This window comes from Lepidochelys kempii, chromosome 14, assembly GCF_965140265.1.
Source record: "Lepidochelys kempii isolate rLepKem1 chromosome 14, rLepKem1.hap2, whole genome shotgun sequence".
NCBI classification, from domain to species: domain Eukaryota; kingdom Metazoa; phylum Chordata; order Testudines; family Cheloniidae; genus Lepidochelys; species Lepidochelys kempii.
The window spans coordinates 31,840,952-31,858,412 of NC_133269.1; the positions used below are offsets into that span (position 1 = coordinate 31,840,952).

The following is a 17,461-nucleotide window of genomic DNA, read 5'->3' on the forward strand; positions in this document are numbered from 1 at the left end:
CTTTTGTGTTGTGATCCAGCTAGAAATAATGAAAACTACTGCCCAGTGCACTGGGCACAAAGCCAACCCAGGTAGATTAACAGGGCTATCACTGATAGTGAACTCAGGGGCTAAAAGACCGTGTGTGTGTGTGTGTGTGTGTGTGTGTGCGTGTGTGTGCGCGCACGTGCGTGCATGTGTGTTTGTTGGAGGTAGAAAACCAAAAGAAACCTGGCAAAGGAGTTATGGGTGTGAACGGAAGCAGATAGGGCTCCTTGGGCACAGAGCTCACTACAGTGGAAGATTGGGGATTTTCTGAGCAAGGAAACTGTCTGCTGTTGTTGGTTTCTACTGTGTTCTAGGATAAAAGACTTTCCTCTACATATTCTGTAAATAACAAGATGACACCAAGAATAGACCTAACTTGTATCTATCAGAAACAACTCTGCACAAAGGGGAAAAACTGATACCAAGCTGGCATGAAGCCCTTCCCCGCTGTGCAGGAGGGCACAGAGTCCCCCTTGTCTCCCACTTAATGTCACCTCCCGCAGGAGGGGAATTTCACCCTCAGTGAAGATACATCTTAAATCATGTTCTCTATGTTCTCATCTCCTACCTATTGAATTATCATCAATACATTATTGTGATATTTCATGTGAGTTTCAAGTTGGTGTTCCTTTATTACCAATAATCACAACAACAAAAATTAACAGCAAACAACTTCATAGAACAGTTTCTATTAGGAGAAAACATTTGAAAAGCAAGTTGTTTAAGAATATTTACAGTTAATGTAGATTGAAAGAAATGTTTGCATTATATGAATCCTTAGCACCTCGATAAACATTAAATTTTTGTTTTACTAATCATGTGACTACATTGGAGTTCAATATCAAAGAGTGAGTATTTCCAAGTTGTGAAAGTTCTGAATTCCCAGCAGAATTAGAGCCCAGTCCTGCTTCCTGGCATATCCTACATATCCAGCAACTTTGTTGGGAGCTTTAGGGGTGCAAGGAGTGTAATTTCAGGCCCTAATATTATCAACTGTATTGTTCTAGGACTTGTGCATTTAGTGCTTGATCCTTCACTCCCTGAAGTCAATGACAAAGCTCTTATTGATGATAGTGGTGTTTCTGGTTCTAAAATCTCTCCCATAATAAATAATAAATAATAATAATAATGAGGAGACAAATTTGTGGAAAATTTTACTTGTTGGAGGAAAGATAATGACACCAATGTCGGTATCACATTTCCCAAACAAATAAATAAATAAAATAAACAGCGATAAATAAAAATTATTACTAGAAAATATGAATGGCCATACTGGGTCAGACCAAAGGTCCATCTAGCCCAGTATCCTGTCTTCCGACAGTGGCCAATGCCAGGTGCCCCCAGAGGGAATGAACAAAACAGGTAATCATCAAGTGATCATCCCATAGCCCATTCCCATCTTCTGGCAAACAGAGGCTAGGGACACCATCCCTGCCCATCCTGGCTAATAGCCATTGATGGACCTATCATCCATGAACTTATCTAGTTCTTTTTTGAACCTTGTTATAGGCTTGGCCTTCACAACATCCTCTGGCAAAGAATTCCACAGGTTGACTCTGCGTTGTGTGAAGAAATACTTCCTTTTGTTTCTTTTAAACCTGCTGCCTATTAATTTCATTTTATGACCCCCTAGTTCTTGTGTTATGAGAAGGAGTAAATAACACTTCCTTATTTATTTTCTCCACACCAGTGATGATTTTATAGACCTCAATCATACCTCCCCTCAGTTGTTTCTTTTCCAAGCTGAAAAGTCCCAGTTTTATTAATGTCTCCTCATACGGAAGCTGTTCCATATCCCTAATAAATTTTGTTGCCCTTTTCTGAACCTTTTCCAATCCCAACATATATTTTTTGAGATGGGGTGACTACATCTGCATGCAGTATTCAAGATGTGGGTGTACCATGGATTTACACAGAGGTATCTATCCCTTTCTTAATGATTCACAACATTCTGTTTGCTTTTTTGACTGATGCTTCACATTAAGTGGATGTTTTCAGAAAACTATCCATAATGACTCCAAGCCCTGGTCTACACTAGGACTTTAGGTCGAATTTAGCAGCATTAAATCGATGTAAACCTGCACCCGTCCACACGATGAAGCCCTTTATTTTGACTTAAAGGGCTCTTAAAATCGATTTCCTTACTCCATCCCTGACAAGTGGATTAGCGCTTAAATCGACCTTGCCGGCTCGAATTTGGGGTACTGTGGACACAATTCGACGGTATTGGCCTCCAGGAGCTATCCCAGAGTGCTCCATTGTGACTGCTCTGGACAGCACTCTCAACTCAGATGCACTGGCCAGGTAGACAGGAAAAGAATCGCAAACTTTTGAATCTCATTTCCTGTTTGGCCAGCGTGGCAAGCTGCAGGTGACCATGCAGAGCTCATCAGCAGAGGTGACCATGATGGAGTCCCAGAATCGCAAAAGAGCTCCAGCATGGACTGAACGGGAGGTACGGGATCTGATCGCTGTATGGGGAGAGGAATCCGTGCTATCAGAACTCCGTTCCAGTTTTCGAAATGCCAAAACCTTTGTCAAAATCTCCCAGGGCATGAAGGACAGAGGCCATAACAGGGACCCAAAGCAGTGCCGCGAGAAACTTAAGGCGCTGAGGCAAGCCTACCAGAAAACCAGAGAGGCGAATGGCCGCTCCGGATCAGAGCCCCAAACATGCCGCTTCTATGATGAGCTGCATGCCATTTTAGGGGGTTCAGCCACCACTACCCCAGCCGTGTTGTTTGACTCCTTCAATGGAGATGGAGGCAATACGGAAGCAGGTTTTGGGGACGAAGAAGATGATGATGAGGAGGAGGTTGTAGATAGCTCACAGCAAGCAAGCGGACAAACCAGTTTTCCCGACAGCCAGGAACGGTTTCTCACCCTGGACCTGGAGCCAGTACCCCCCGGACCCACCCAAGGCTGCCTCCTGGACCCGGCAGGAGGAGAAGGGACCTCCAGTGAGTGTACCTTTTAAAATACTATACATGGTTTAAAAGCAAGCATGTGAAAAGATTAATTTGCCCAGGCATTCACGGCTCTCCTGGATGTACTCCCAAAACCTTTGCAAAAGGTTTCTGGGGAGGGCAGCCTTATTGCGTCCTCCATGGTAGGACACTTTACCACTCCAGGCCAGTAGCATGTACTTGGGAATCATTGTACAACAAAGCATTGCAGTGTATGTTTGCTGGCGTTCAAACAACATCCGTTCTTTATCTCTCTGTGTTATCCTCAGGAGAGTGATATCATTCATGGTCACCTGGTTGAAATAGGATGCTTTTCTTCAGGGGACACTCAGAGGTGCCCGTTCCTGCTGGGTTGTTTGCCTGTGGCTGAACAGAAATGTTCCCCACTGTGAGCCACGGGGAGGAGGGAGGGTTGAGGGGGTAGCCACGCGGTGGGGGGAGGCAAAATGCGACCTTGTAACGAAAGCACATGTGCTATGTATGTAATGTTAACAGCAAGGTTTACCCTGAAAGACTGTAGCCACTGTTTTATAAAATGTGTCTTTTTAAATACTGCTGTCCCTTTTTTTTCTCCGCCAGCTGCATGTGTTTCAATGATCACAGGATCTTCTCCTTCCCAGAGGCTAGTGAAGATTAGAAAGAAAAAAAAACGCACTTATGATGAAATGTTCTCTGAGCTCACGTTGTCCTCCCACACTGACAGAGCACAGAGGAATGCATGGAGGCAAATAATGTCAGAGTGCAGGAAAGCACAAAATGACCGGGAGGAGAGGTGGCGGGCTGAAGAGAGTAAGTGGCGGGCTGAAGAGAGGGCTGAAGCTGAAAGGTGGTGGCAGCGTGATGAGAGGAGGCAGGATTCAATGCTGAGGCTGCTGGAGGATCAAACTAATATGCTCCAGAGTATGGTTGAGCTGCAGCAAAGGCAGCTGGAGCACAGACTGCCACTACAGCCCCTGTGTAACTAACCACCCTCCTCCCCAAGTTCCATAGCCTCCACACCCAGACGCCCAAGAACGCGGTGGGGGGGTCTCCGGCCAACCAGCCACTCCACCACAGAGGATTGCCCAAAAGACAGAAGGCTGGCATTCAATAAATTTTAAAGTTGTAAACTTTTAAAGTGCTGGGTGGCATTTTCATTCCCTCCTCCACCACCCCTCCTGGGCTACCTTGGTAGTCATCCCCCTATTTGTGTGATGAATAAATAAAGAATGCATGAATGTGAAGCAACAATGACTTTATTGACTCTGCAAGCAGTGATCGAAGGGAGGAGGGGAGGGTGGTTAGCTTACAGGGAAGTAGAGTGAACCAAGGGGCGGGGGGTTTCATTGAGGAGAAACAAACAGAACTTTCACACCGTAGCCTGGCCAGTCATGAAACTGGTTTTCAAAGCTTCTCTGATGCGCACCGCGCCCTCCTGTGCTCTTCTAACCACCCTGGTGTCTGGCTGCACGTAACCAGCAGCCAGACGATTTGCCTCAACCTCCCACCCCTCCATAAATGTCTCCCTCTTACTCTCACAGATATTATGGAGTGCACAGCAAGCAGTAATAACAGTGGGAATATTGGTTTCGCTGAGGTCTAAGCGAGTCAGTAAACTGCGCCAGCGCGCCTTTAAACGTCCAAATGCACATTCTACCACCATTCTGCACTTGCTCAGCCTGTAGTTGAACAGCTCTTGACTACTGTCCAGGCTGCCTGTGTATGGCTTCATGAGCCATGGCATTAAGGGGTAGGCTGGGTCCCCAAGGATACATATAGGCATTTCAACATCCCCAACAGTTATCTTCTGGTCTGGGAATAAAGTCCCTTCCTGCAGCTTTTGAAACAGACCAGAGTTCCTGAAGATGCGAGCGTCATGTACCTTTCCCGGCCATCCCACACTGATGTTGGTGAAACGTCCCTTGTGATCCACCAGAGCTTGCAGCACTATTTAAAAGTACCCCTTGCAGTTTATGTAGTCGCTGGCTTGGTGCTCCGGTGCCAAGATAGGGATATGGGTTCCATCTATGGCCCACCACAGTTAGGGAATCCCATTGCAGCAAAGCCATCCACTATGACCTGCACATTTCCCAGGGTCACTGCCCTTGATATCAGCAGATCTTTGATTGCGTGGGCTACTTGCATCACAGCAGCCCCCACAGTAGATTTGCCCAATCCAAATTGATTCCCAACTGACTGGTAGCTGTCTGGCGTTGCAAGCTTCCACAGGGCTATCGCCACTTGCTTCTCAACTGTGAGGGCTGCTCTCATCTTGGTATTCATGCGTTTCAGGGCAGGGGAAAGCAAGTCACAAAGTTCCATGAAAGTGCCCTTACGCATGCGAAAGTTTCGCAGCCACTGGGAATCGTCCCAGACCTGCAACACGATGCGGTCCCACCAGTCTGTGCTTGTTTCCCAAGCCCAGAATCGGTGTTCCACCGCATGAACCTGCCCCATTAGCACCATGATGCATGCACTGGCAGGGCCCATGCTTTCAGAGAAATCTGTGTCCATGTCCTGATCACTCACGTGACCACACTGACATCGCCTCCTCGCCCAGTATCGCTCTGCCAGGTTCTGGTGCTGCATATACTGCTGGATAATGTGTGTGGTGTTTAATGTGCTCCTAATTGCCAAAGTGAGCTGAGCGGCCTCCATGCTTGCCTTGGTATGGCATCCACACAGAAAAAAGTCACGGAACGATTGTCTGTCGTTGCTCTGACGGAGGGAGGGGCGACTGATGACATGGCTTACAGGGTTGGCTTACAGGGAATTAAAATCAACAAAGGGGGTGGCTTTACATCAAGGAGTATTTCAGGCAGGACTTCACGGAGGGTTCCAATAAGAAATGGTGCACCTAAGTAATTGTTCTTATTGGAACAAGCAGGTTGGTCTGGCCTCTGATTGATACATAGCTAGATTTACCTTGCTGCACCTTCTCTGTGAGTGACTGCAGTGTGACCTAGAGGAATGAGTCCCCTAGACGGGGCGGGAGGGGGGGAAGTGAATGAGTACAAAACAAATCTAGTCTTTTTCTTGTTTTGATCCACTCCATCTATCTTTTACATCTTTGGCTGGCAGCAGACGGTGCAGAAGGACTGCAAGCCATCCACATCTCATGGCTGCTCGGCAGGAGATGGTACAATAGGACTGCTAGCTATCCATATCGCCTCCTGCTCACCATAAGATGGTTCAATAGGACTGACTGCAGGACTAAAGAGAATGACCTGGTCAAGTCACTTCTAATGTAGTCCCTGCACCCATGTCTGCCCAGGTGCTCCTGGCCGACATGGCCAGGAGCACCTCGGACATGACGATGACGGCTACCAGTCCTATTGTACAGTCTGCTGCCACAAGGCAAGGGGTTGCTGCTGCTGAGTAGCAATGCAGTACCACGTCTGCCAGCACCCAGTAGACATACGGTGACGGTTACCTGAGCGGGCTCCATGCTTGCCGTGGTATGGCGTCTGCACAGGTAACTCAAGAAAAAAGGCGCAAAATGATTGTCTGCCCTTGCTTTCATGGAGGGAGGGAGGGAACGGAGGCCTGATGATATGTACCCAGAACCACCCGCGACAATGTTTTAGCCCCATCAGGCATTGGGATCTCAACCCAGAATTCCAATGGGCAGCAGAGACTGCGGGAACTGTGGGATAACTACCCACAGTGCAACACTCCGGAAGTCGACGTTTGCCTTGGTACTGTGGAAGCACTCCACCGAGTTAATGCACTTAGAGCATTTTCTGTGGGGACACACACACTCGAATATATAAAAACGATTTCTAAAAAAACGACTTCTATAAATTCGACCTAATTTTGTAGTGTAGACATACCCTAAGCAAGTGATTTTTAAGTCAGGAGAAACTTGTGGTATGCAAGACAAATCAGACTCCTGAAAGGGGTGCAGTGGTCTGGAAAGGTTGAGAGCCACTGCCCTAACTCATCTCACAGCCTGGGATGTCTTCTCTTTTCACTTTTCTCTAATTTTATGTGTCCCGTTATATATAAATGTGAAGGCTCAGCTGGTGTAACTCAGTGAAGTTCCTTTGCAAGGACATTTCCATACAAAACCATTATTTTTTGTTGCTTCTACATTTTTCATGTTACTTTTTAGTTTTTCAGATGTAGCCTTACTGCTTTTATTAGAAGAAAATCTTGCATTATATTTTCCTTTATAATGTTTACCTTTTATTTTAAATAAATAAATAGTGATACCAATGAAACATGCGAAAATCATCAGGATCACCGACAGAGCCACCATCCATGGATTCGCCTTTGGGAAAAAGGCAGCTGTAAAAGAAAACCCCAGAGGGACTCACATCACTCTGTAAGTAAGGGCAAAAATCAAAGGATTCCACATCATATAAAGCTACCTCCAGCAGGAGTAGTCTAAAACAAAGGTGGAAATACAGCCCTGTCTGCAGTGCACAGAGCACCAGAAACCTATATTACAAGGACTCCAACCAACACAGGCATCAATTCACAGATCAGCGTATGAATCAGCCTGGTTTAATTCACTGCTGTTGTTGCACAAAGAGACAACCTTGTCCAATGCCTAAAGCACTGGCTTCAGACTCAGGAGACTGAATTATGTTCCCCACACTTCTGGTGCCCTGCTGTATGAGCTTTACTATGTCATTTCCCCTCTGTTGCTCTATTTCCTGTCCAGTCTTTTGCTTGTCTTGTTCATTTAGTTTAGAACTATCATAGTTTATTTGTACAGTGCTCAGCACACTGGGGCTGCAATCATGGGCGGTGCGTAATGGAGGCTTGGGGAGAGGCCAGAAGCGGGAGTGCAGTGGCGGATTACCGCACAGACCCACAGGGCCTATGCCCAGGGGTCCTGGCCAATTTGGGGCCCCCGGAAAAATCCCCACTGCTACAGCCTTGGGGGTGGAGGAGCTCTTACTCCAGGGCCACAGTGGGGACACAGAGCCTTTCTGGACTCGGGGTGGCAGCAGACAGGGTGGAAAGGAACAAGCGGGGTGTGGGCCTCGAGAGAAGAGGTGGAGTGGGGGTGGAATGGGGGCAGGTTCGTGGTTGGAACAGGGGCAGGCTCACAGGGGAAGGGGTGGAATGGGGTGGGGCCACGGGTAGGGCCTTGGGAGGAATGGTGGAACGGGGGATGGGCTCTGGGCTTGGCGCTCTGGCCAGGGCCAATTGCTCTGCTGCAGTCCCGGCCATGGGTGAGAGCTCAGCCCCAGCTGGGGCTATGCTCTGAGCCCCTCCTCTCCATGGTCCCAAAAGAGCTCTCAGGCAGAAGCAAAAGCAGAAGCTCCCCCTGCAGTTCCCAGCTGCCTCTCCTCATAGTCACAGCTCCCAGCTTGCCGGCTCCGGCAGCTGTCACACAGGGCGACACCATGTGACCAAGCAGGGCCAGCAAATCCTGGCAAAAGTCTGGGGGAGCATGTGACCCCATGTGTCCCGCCGTGTCACCACTGCAGGGAGGAAGGTCTCGGGTTTCAGCCCCACTCCTGAAGCCCCAAGCCCCAGCAGGTGCTTCCCATGGGGCTGAAGCCCTGAGACCCCCCTCCCCACAGATTTGAAGCCCCAAACTCCTGCAGTCATGCCCCAGCTCTCAAACTTCTGAAGATTGTCATATGTGGCTTGGAGAGTCAGTAAATTTGGCCACCTCTGCTATACAGTATAGGTGGGATCTTCAAAAGTATCTGAATTATTTAGGAGCATGAGTCTTGTTGACTTTCAGGATACTTTTTGAAAATTCCACCATTGGTTTGTTTCTTTTGGAGGGTTTTTTGTCTAAATATCATACTCTAGCCTTCATTGCTATTGATACATTTTAATGTAGTTAACCAATCTGCTGTTGTATTTTTTCTGTTGCTGATCACAGTGTGTTGCTTTGGTGGTAACTGACCTGATATATAAAATAATGTTGATTCCTTTTTTCGGTTGGTGTGGGTGCTCTTGACTACGCAAGACAAGTTCTGGTGTGAATTCTCTGTAATAACGATGGAATTTTCAATGTCAAACAGCTCATTGGCTTCTTTGGAATTTGTTTCAGAGAGCGATGGTAAATGCTGTCCACTGGCATCTCTCCACAGCACCTCAGGCTGTGGGTACCAGCCAACCAATCGACACACCACCCGGATCCCTCCATCCTGATAATCCTCAACAGAGATGTGAGGAGCAGTGCCTGAAGCTAGAGAAAATTAATAAATCAGTATTAATTTATGCACATGTTCAGCCTGGAGGATAAACATTTAAACTTTCCTTTTATTCCCTATACTCATGGACTCAGGAAACAATATGAGCAAGAAATTATAATTATTTCATGGAGCGGGAAGGGAAAACTTTTTCCTTCACTAGTTTTCCATTCCAGGATCTACACATGGCAAAACATTGTATTTCATGATTTCATGAATCCGTTAGCTGGTAAATGATCTTAACACTAACGGATAAAGAAAAAGATTGAGAAAAATAAAAGTTATATTTCAAATGTACCTTCAGGTGAAATATCTCTTCTTTGATCATATACAGTCTGCTTTAGCTAGCCCTATGGGTACATGTCAAAGACAGAGGAGAAAAGTCTGTCCATGTCTGGTCAAGTTTAACCCAGAGCTCAGTATGTGTGGCTGCTCCTAAGCCCCTCTTCACTGGTGAAAAGCAGTGGAGGAGGAATGGGCTTTCACAGGAGGAATTGTTCTCCCTCCTTAAAGTTTTAGCAGCCTTCACCAGAATGAAACGAGATAGCACCAGAGTGACAAGGAGCCAGCAGAACACTAGCCACTCATTTTCAGACGTGGAGTAGCTAGTGTACCCCTTATCCAATGTACTTCATGTTTGGATGAAGAATCATTCCTCGCAACGGACTTGGGGAAATTTTTCAAAACCACCCAAATGACATAGGAACTTAAATCCGATTTACAAAAGTGACACACTGGAGTTACTGATAGGAAATAAATTGAAGGTAACAGGAAATTTTGAATAGTAAAATGCAAATAAGAATCACTGAGAACGCTCTCCAAAGGAAATACAGGCACATAGAACTATAGGATTGGAAGGGAACTCAAAAGGTCATCTAGTCCAGCGGTTCTCAGCCAGGGGTCTGTGGCCCCACAGGGGGCTATGAGCAGGTTTCAAGGGGTCCACCAAACAGGGTCAGCATTAGACTTGCTGGGGCCCAGGGCAGAAAGCCAAAGCCCCCACCCTGCTGTGCATGGCTGAAACCTGAGACCCGTCACACGAGGTTGAAGCCGAAGCCTGAGCAAGGTAGCTTCGCAGGGCCCCCTGTGGTGTGGGGCCCTGGGCAATTGACCTGCTTGCTATCCCCTAATCCTGGCCCTGGCTTTTAAATGCAGAAAAACAGTGATTGTGGCACAATTGGACTGTAGAAACCTCCTTCTTAAAAAACCTACAATTGCAAGAATTCCATGACCTGCCTAGGTTACCTGTTCCAGTGCTTAACTATCTTCATAGTTAGAAAGATTTTCCTGCTATGTAGCCTAAATCTCCTTTTTTTTCACTGCAGCATCATACTGTTGGCTCCATATTCACTTTGTGGTCCACTAAAATCTCCACATCCTTTTCTGCAGCATTGCTGCACAGACAGTTATTCCCATATTGTATTTGTGCATTTATTTTTTCCTTCCTACGTGTATTTCTCTTTGCATGTTTTTACTCAATTTCATGTTGTTGATTTCAGACCAATACTCCAGTTTATCAAGATCATTTTGAATTCTAATCCTGCCCTCCAAAGGGACTGCATCTTTCCCAGCTTGGTGACATCTGCACATTTTATAAGTGTACTCTCTACTGCATCATCTAAGTAATTAATGAAAATATTGAATAGTACCGGACTGAGGAATGACCCATGTGGGATCCCATTTGATACATCCTCCTAATTTAACAGCAAACAACTGATAACTACTCTTTGGGTTCAATTTTTTAATCAGGTTGTGCACCCACCTTCTAGCAATTTCAGCCAAACCACATTTCCCTGGTTTGCTTATGAGATTGTCATGTGGGATTGTGCCAACAGCCTTACTAAAAATTAAGATATATCACATCTATTGCTTCCCCACACGCTACTGACCTGACACCTTTAGTTCCAATTGGGCTTCTTCATAATCCATACCCTCTTGAACAAAACAGCTATACTGTCCTTCATCAGAAGGTCTGATATTGAAAATTCTCAAGGCAACATTTCCATCGGTGAGATCATCTTTAAAGAGCTCTGTCCTCCGCTGATATTCTGACATCTGCTGCCCATACTGGTCCTTTCCATCACTATAGCGATGAACAAATGGAGAGAGTTGGGACCGGAACCACGTCACCTCCATGTTCTCAGCGCTCATCTTGGGGGACAGGTGACAGGGTAACACAATCTCTTCTCCCACAGTGGCAATGACAGGCTGGTCAGGTCCAACCACTTTAAAACGAGCTAAGAAATGTACCAGGATACAAGGAAGATAAACTCAGAGAAAGCATGGGAAATTCATATACATTTCTTTAACAATACACACAAACAACAAGATCTATTTCATGTATTTTATATTCCATGGGGCATGAAATTATATATGGAGTTTACAAGAAATAATGCATTTCCACAACTGTAAATTATTCACAAAAAGAAAAGGAGTACTTGTGGCACCTTAGAGACTAACTCATTTATTTGAGCATAAGCTTTCGTGAGCTACAGCTCACTTCATCGGATGCATTCAGTGGAAGTGAGCTGTAGTTCACGAAAGCTTATGCTCAAATAAATTGGTTAGTCTCTAAGGTGCCACAAGTACTCCTTTTCTTTTTGCGAATACAGACTAACACGGCTGCTACTCTGTTAAATTATTGTTATACCAGATGTAGGGTGAAACCTCATTGAATCTGGTGGGTGTAATAGCCACCCTTCATTCAGAATAAATGATAGAAGCAATGAAGCTCCTTTATGGAGTAAAGTAGCTGAAACTTTCAGAGCCACCACTCAAATCACATGCCATGTGCAAGTCTGGTCAAGAGCTGAGCTATGTGGGCATAGTGCAAATACAGAGGGATGGGTATTGCTTTGGTAGAGCTGTGTGCTTGTGTGTGAGAGCAGAAGCAGAGAAAAAACACTAAAGAAGCAGACAGAAAAGGCTGCAAAGAAGGGCCAGAGACAGCCAGAAAAGCACTTGAAGCATGTGAAAGCTAAGAGAGAACTTGTTGGGCAAAGTTTTGGTTGAAAGCGGCTTGGAATTGTGAGCAAAGAAATTGCCTCCTGCTGTTTGATTCCTACTGTGTTCAATGATGCGGGACTTTGTGTACATTCTATGTAAATAAAAAGGATTTCATCAAATAAATACCTGACTCCATCAGCAATTTCTCTTTCTAATGGAAAGAACCCATAAGACCCTGAATACTGGCTACCCACTCATGTCTAAAGGGTTAACATTATGTTTATGTAAGCAGGGTCTGAATGAATGCTTCCCTGACAGCTAGCTGGGAGTGGGAGAGACTCCCCGTGTGTTTATGTAAATACAATTTGTTCCTGCTCTGCTTACATATTCAACAGATGCAGAGGTGTCAAAGTGATCAACTTTAACTGGTGTTGGGTACAAATCACTTTAGTACTGAATGCAGGAGTAGTGAAATGCTGTTACCAATGTTGTAATTATTGTTGGAATACAGAGAAGCAGTACTGTGCTTAACCTGTCCCAAATAAGGGGGACCATCCTCAGTTGAAAGAACCTTGTTAAGCCAGGGGCTCAAATGTCAGCGCCCTGTGAAAGTAAGAGGGGTGGGGACAAGTATCCCAGTGAGAAGGCAGCACACCCTCACCAAGGGTCCTACCTAGACTGGTTCAACCTGTTCCTCCCCACAGGTCAAATAATAGCATTAAATAGGCTTCATTAGAACCCTCTTTGTTAATTTAATTGTTCGATCAGAGCTGAAATCATTTGTGGTGCGACTGTGTTTCTGCCCTGCCTGCTAAGAGCTAAAATTACTAAGAAACTGATGTGCAGAGGACACAGCAGAGAGGCAGATGGCAGCAGAAGGTGACTGACAGCTGGTGAATGAGTGGCTGTTGAGGCAGAGAGGCGCAACAAGCAGCCAGCAGGGCAGTGGCAAAGAAGCGTGATGAGTGGCTAGCAGGGCGGCTGGTGGAGAAGCAAGGTGAGCGGCCAACAGGGCGGCTGGTGGAGAGGTGTGCCAACAGCGGTGACCAAGCAGCCAGCAGGCTGACAGTGGAGAGGCGCGGTGAGCATGGTGAGCAGACATCTGGCAGGGTGGCTGGCAGAGAGGGGCAGCGAGCGAGTGCCCGAGCAGCGCTACAAGTAAGGAGCCTCTTTACCCCCTCTCCACACAAGGTGGGAGGTGAAGTCTGCAGATGCACCTCTGAACTCTGGGTCTGCACTAACCAAGGACAGCAACTGTGAGTGGGGTGCAGAGAAGGGTTGGGCATGTGAAGGGGGCTTTTGGGTTGCTGGACTTAAGAACCTGAGGGGAAAGGACACTGCCCAACCTACTTGGGGTTGGGTCGTTTACCCATGGTTTATTTTTATGGACCCTAGTTGCAGTGTTTTCCCAAATTAACACCCAGTTGCTTCCCTCCTTTTATTAAAGTTTCTTTTCTATACTCAGACTCTATGCTTGTGAGTGGGGAAGTATTGCCTCTCAGAGACACCCAGGGGTGGTGTGTAAATTTCCTAGGATACTGGGTGGAGGATTGAGCCAGTTCTGTGTTGTATCAACAGAAGGAACCCCTAGATATTGAACATGGCCCTGACTGCTGCTGGCTCCACCAGGCAGAAAGATTATATTTTAAAAAATACTGAAATACATTCCCAGCACTTGTCATGGGGAGCAAGTGAGAGGATCACAAAATGTCCCCAACCCCAGTTACAGTGACAGGGTGATAAGGTTCAGTCACTCTACATTGTGCTCTGAAATGTGCCACAACATAAAAGAAAATTAACTCAGAGAGAAAAATTACTTTTCTTTTGCCTCCTCAGTCCTGTCAGCCTCATGCAGTAGTGTGCTATGCAAATAAAATAGGATTAGATCTGATAAACTAGGCAACGAAATTTGGAGGAAATTTTAAAGGGCTGGAAACCTGATCCCAATCCCATTGAACCAATGGAACAGTTCTCATTTACTTCAATGGGATTTGGATCAGCCCTAATGGGCTCTCCTTTTGTTGCTCAGGTTCACAGGCTGTGGAAGCCTTTAATCTCCAGAGGGCTAGTTTCAATTTAAGATAGTGCAAAGTGTAGCATCCTACTTGGTTAGCTGTGCTCTGCACATGGGACACTGTGTACCTGACCTCTGTGATATGCTCTTACTTCCAGTATATTTTGTGTGCACTTCAAAGCACTGGTTTTTGACATATGAAGCATTAAGTGGTTTGGGACCAGATTAGTGCCTCTTTCCTAATGTGATGTCCCAGAGACTGAGAGCAGATGGAGTGTCTGAGCTAACAACCCCACGGGTTCTAATGGGACATTTTCAATAAAGGGTCGTCAGCTGTGTATCTCATTTACCCTCTTGTTCAACCTACTGACTTATAGTCCCTGCTCTCTCTAGGTGCTTGAGAAGGGAATGAGTGGAAGAGGACGTCAGTGCATTAAGATGAGTTAGACAGTTATTAGTCCTGAAGGTTTGGACAGGCAGTGAAGACACTTTTTAAAAAAAACACTGTTGTTTCTGTTTGGAATTTGGGTTGTTTTTTGTTTAGCCTTCTGTTTACAACTAAACATCTTACTGGGCATCTTTTCAAACCCCTGCTATTTATTTACTTAGATTTTTATCCTCCTTCAATAATAGAGTGTTATCCATTGCTGACAACTTTTAAAAACACATGCATGAATAAGCAAATCTAAAAACTATCCCAAGAACAATGCAACAACCCAGCAACAGGATAAGCAGAGCAAAATTGAATAAAGAAGTTGCCAATCTTGCTTTGTGGTTCTGTTTACACACTGTAAGTAGTTCCATTGTCTTCAAGTGAAGCCCATTTGTAAGTCACTGTAAGCCTAGATAAATCATATAAGAAACTACAGAAAGAGATGGGATTCCTACCTGATTCCAACCTGTGAAGAGAACAAGTAATGAAGAAAATAATCAAATCAGGCAGAAAGCATCTGGCTGTGGTGCTATGGCAGAATGAGAGAACCTGCATCCTCATGGGAACTTGGTCTAGATAACAGGATGGACATGGAGAAAAACAAACCAACATCATAGTAAACAAAACAGTGATTATGAGATGCTGGTTATTGGATTTTGAGGGACAGAAGATCACAGAGGACACAAATAAAATGGGATATATGCATTGCCAAGTAAATTTATTGTGTTATGCAGTTAGAGCAACCATTCCATTAAAGTTGAAAACATGTTTCTATTATGAGTCCGAGTTTGTCCCATTCCCACCCAATCCACACTGCTCCCCACCTCGAGGTCGCTGCTTCCCCCACTCCTCTATATCCTGCTTCTCCCCTCTGGGTCCTCCCTGCCCAAAGGTTCCTGCTTTTCCTCAATTCCACTTTCCCCTCTCCAGATGCCTGCTTTCCCCAACTCTGGTTCCCTGATTCCTCTCTCCCTCCATTTTCCCCTCTCCAGGGGAGAGCCCTAATCACTAGGCTATTGACTAGCCTGAGATGGAAAAAGAAAAGGAGTACTTGTGGCACCTTAGTGACCAACCAATTTATCTGTAGCCTGAGATGGAGTTTTTTCAATCTTTCCTGGTGGATCTGTTCCACTTTGAGTAAATAATGAAATATTTATTAGAGCAGGAACTTGAACCTGAGTCTTCTACAGCCAAGAGGAGGGCTCTCATCACCAAGCCACCCTCTCTCCTCCACTGCAGCACTGCTGAACATATAATTTAATACAGAGTGGAACAGCTCCAGCAAGAGAGCCTGAGAAACAGAGACAGAGAAATGTACAGGCAATGAGCCAGAAAAGTCACAATACATTCAACTGCAGTGAGAGTCCTGGAGCTTCTTTTATTCCTTTGATAAATTCAGAACTTCTCTTCACATCAGCAGGAGATTTGCCACGGTTAACTCCAGCTGCTAGTTACTAGTTCTGCCTCACTAGTATACCATAACAGAAATATCCAAGAAAAAAAGCTCAGAGACATGGGATGCTTTCATAGAAGTATCTGAATGATCCTATTACATGCATTCCTCTTCCCCCCTTCTCCTTCCTCTCTACCCACTTCCTTCCTTCCCCATCTCTAGCCCTCTCCTCTGAACTTTGCTTCTATTCTTTACTTAACTTCATAATTTTTCTTTAACTAGTTGATTTTCCATAAGCAGATTTTGTTTGTAAATTGTTTAATGCAAATAATTGAGGTATATTTTGACCATTCATATTATATATATATATATAATTAAATGTTTCAAGTATGGCTAACATTAGGTAGCAAATGGTTAATATATCATGAGAATTTAATATAGTTTATTATGTTTGTTTTTTCTCTGTATATATTTATATTTTAAAAAATTAAAAAAACAAAACAAAGAAAATAAGACTCAACTCCAGGAGGTTTACAAGGAAAAGGTACCAGGAGGGGGATTGCCTCGGAGAGAAAATAAAATCACGCTGCTCTGTAGAACCTTGCTGATCCACAGATGCAAGGAGTCCCCAGGTCCAGCAATGCACTGGAATCATGAGGGGTTAGGGGGTAGATGTTCCCGGTACACTGGAAACATGAGGAGGGTGGGGTGAGGTAGATGTTCCCGGTGCACTGGAATCATGGGGGGCGGGGAGGGGGCTAGATGTTTCTGGTACACTGGAATCGTGAGGAGGATGGGGTGGGGTAAATGCGAGCAAAGCAGCTGTGTCCTTATCGTAATGCTCCAACCTGCCAGCAGCAGCAGCCAGAGCCCAGAGCTGCTTCCTGAGCCTGGATGGAGGGGCTGCCTCTGCTACTGAAATCAGGTTCAAAGAAATAAAAGTTCAAAGAAATAAAGCTAAGGGGAAGGGCGGGCATGAAATGGTTGATTTTCCCTGTGCAGTTTGTTGCTAGACTGAGAACTGAATTCCAGCATTGCAGTGACTGATCTGGTAAAGTTGTTTTAATTCATCGTGTCTGTATTTTCTGCAGGGTATTTTGCTGTAGTGAGATCAGACACATTTCAGCTTCTTCTGCTATCAAAAAGCTAAGCAGTTTGCTTTCCCTTTTAACTTTGAAAGAATCAGTGAAGGAAATAAAATGGTGCGAACCCACCCTTTGGCTGGGGCTCTTGATCTATTGAATTGAGCCTCCTTTTCCACAACATCCTTTCTGTAAACCCAGAGGCACAGTCTGACTTCTGTATTTGCAGGGTAGAGGGCTTAATAAGTACAGGTCTGACTTTGGATGCGCTCTGCAAGTCCCCCAGGAGTTCACCCGGCTGTGAACCAAGCAGCACTTGGGGATGCAGGGGGAGCAGCAGCGCAGAGCTCAGGGAGGAAGCCCCTGGACACCCGGCTCCCCTCCCCTCCTGCCAGGCGCTGAGGGCACTCGGCTGCTGTGGGGACATCCCATGTGCATCTCTGTCAAGGGGAAATGA

General features: G+C 45.6%; 1 protein-coding gene across 5 annotated transcripts in view; it reads right to left on the reverse strand.

The window, feature by feature from the left end:
* The window catches only part of LOC140898275 (butyrophilin-like protein 2), a 1,102,357-nt gene that overhangs the window by 515,309 nt on the left and 569,587 nt on the right, over nt 1-17,461 (reverse strand). For 4 of the 5 annotated variants that reach the window (XM_073311885.1, XM_073311880.1, XM_073311881.1 and 1 more), the window contains 4 exons: nt 14,985-15,101; nt 11,026-11,373; nt 8,848-9,132; nt 7,158-7,262 (listed from right to left, as the gene is read on the reverse strand). In XM_073311885.1, coding sequence (XP_073167986.1) covers nt 7,158-7,262; nt 8,848-9,132; nt 11,026-11,373; nt 14,985-15,101 — 855 coding nt within the window. The remainder of the gene's footprint in view (nt 1-7,157; nt 7,263-8,847; nt 9,133-11,025; nt 11,374-14,984; nt 15,102-17,461) is intronic. The other variant, XM_073311882.1, reaches the window with a different exon arrangement.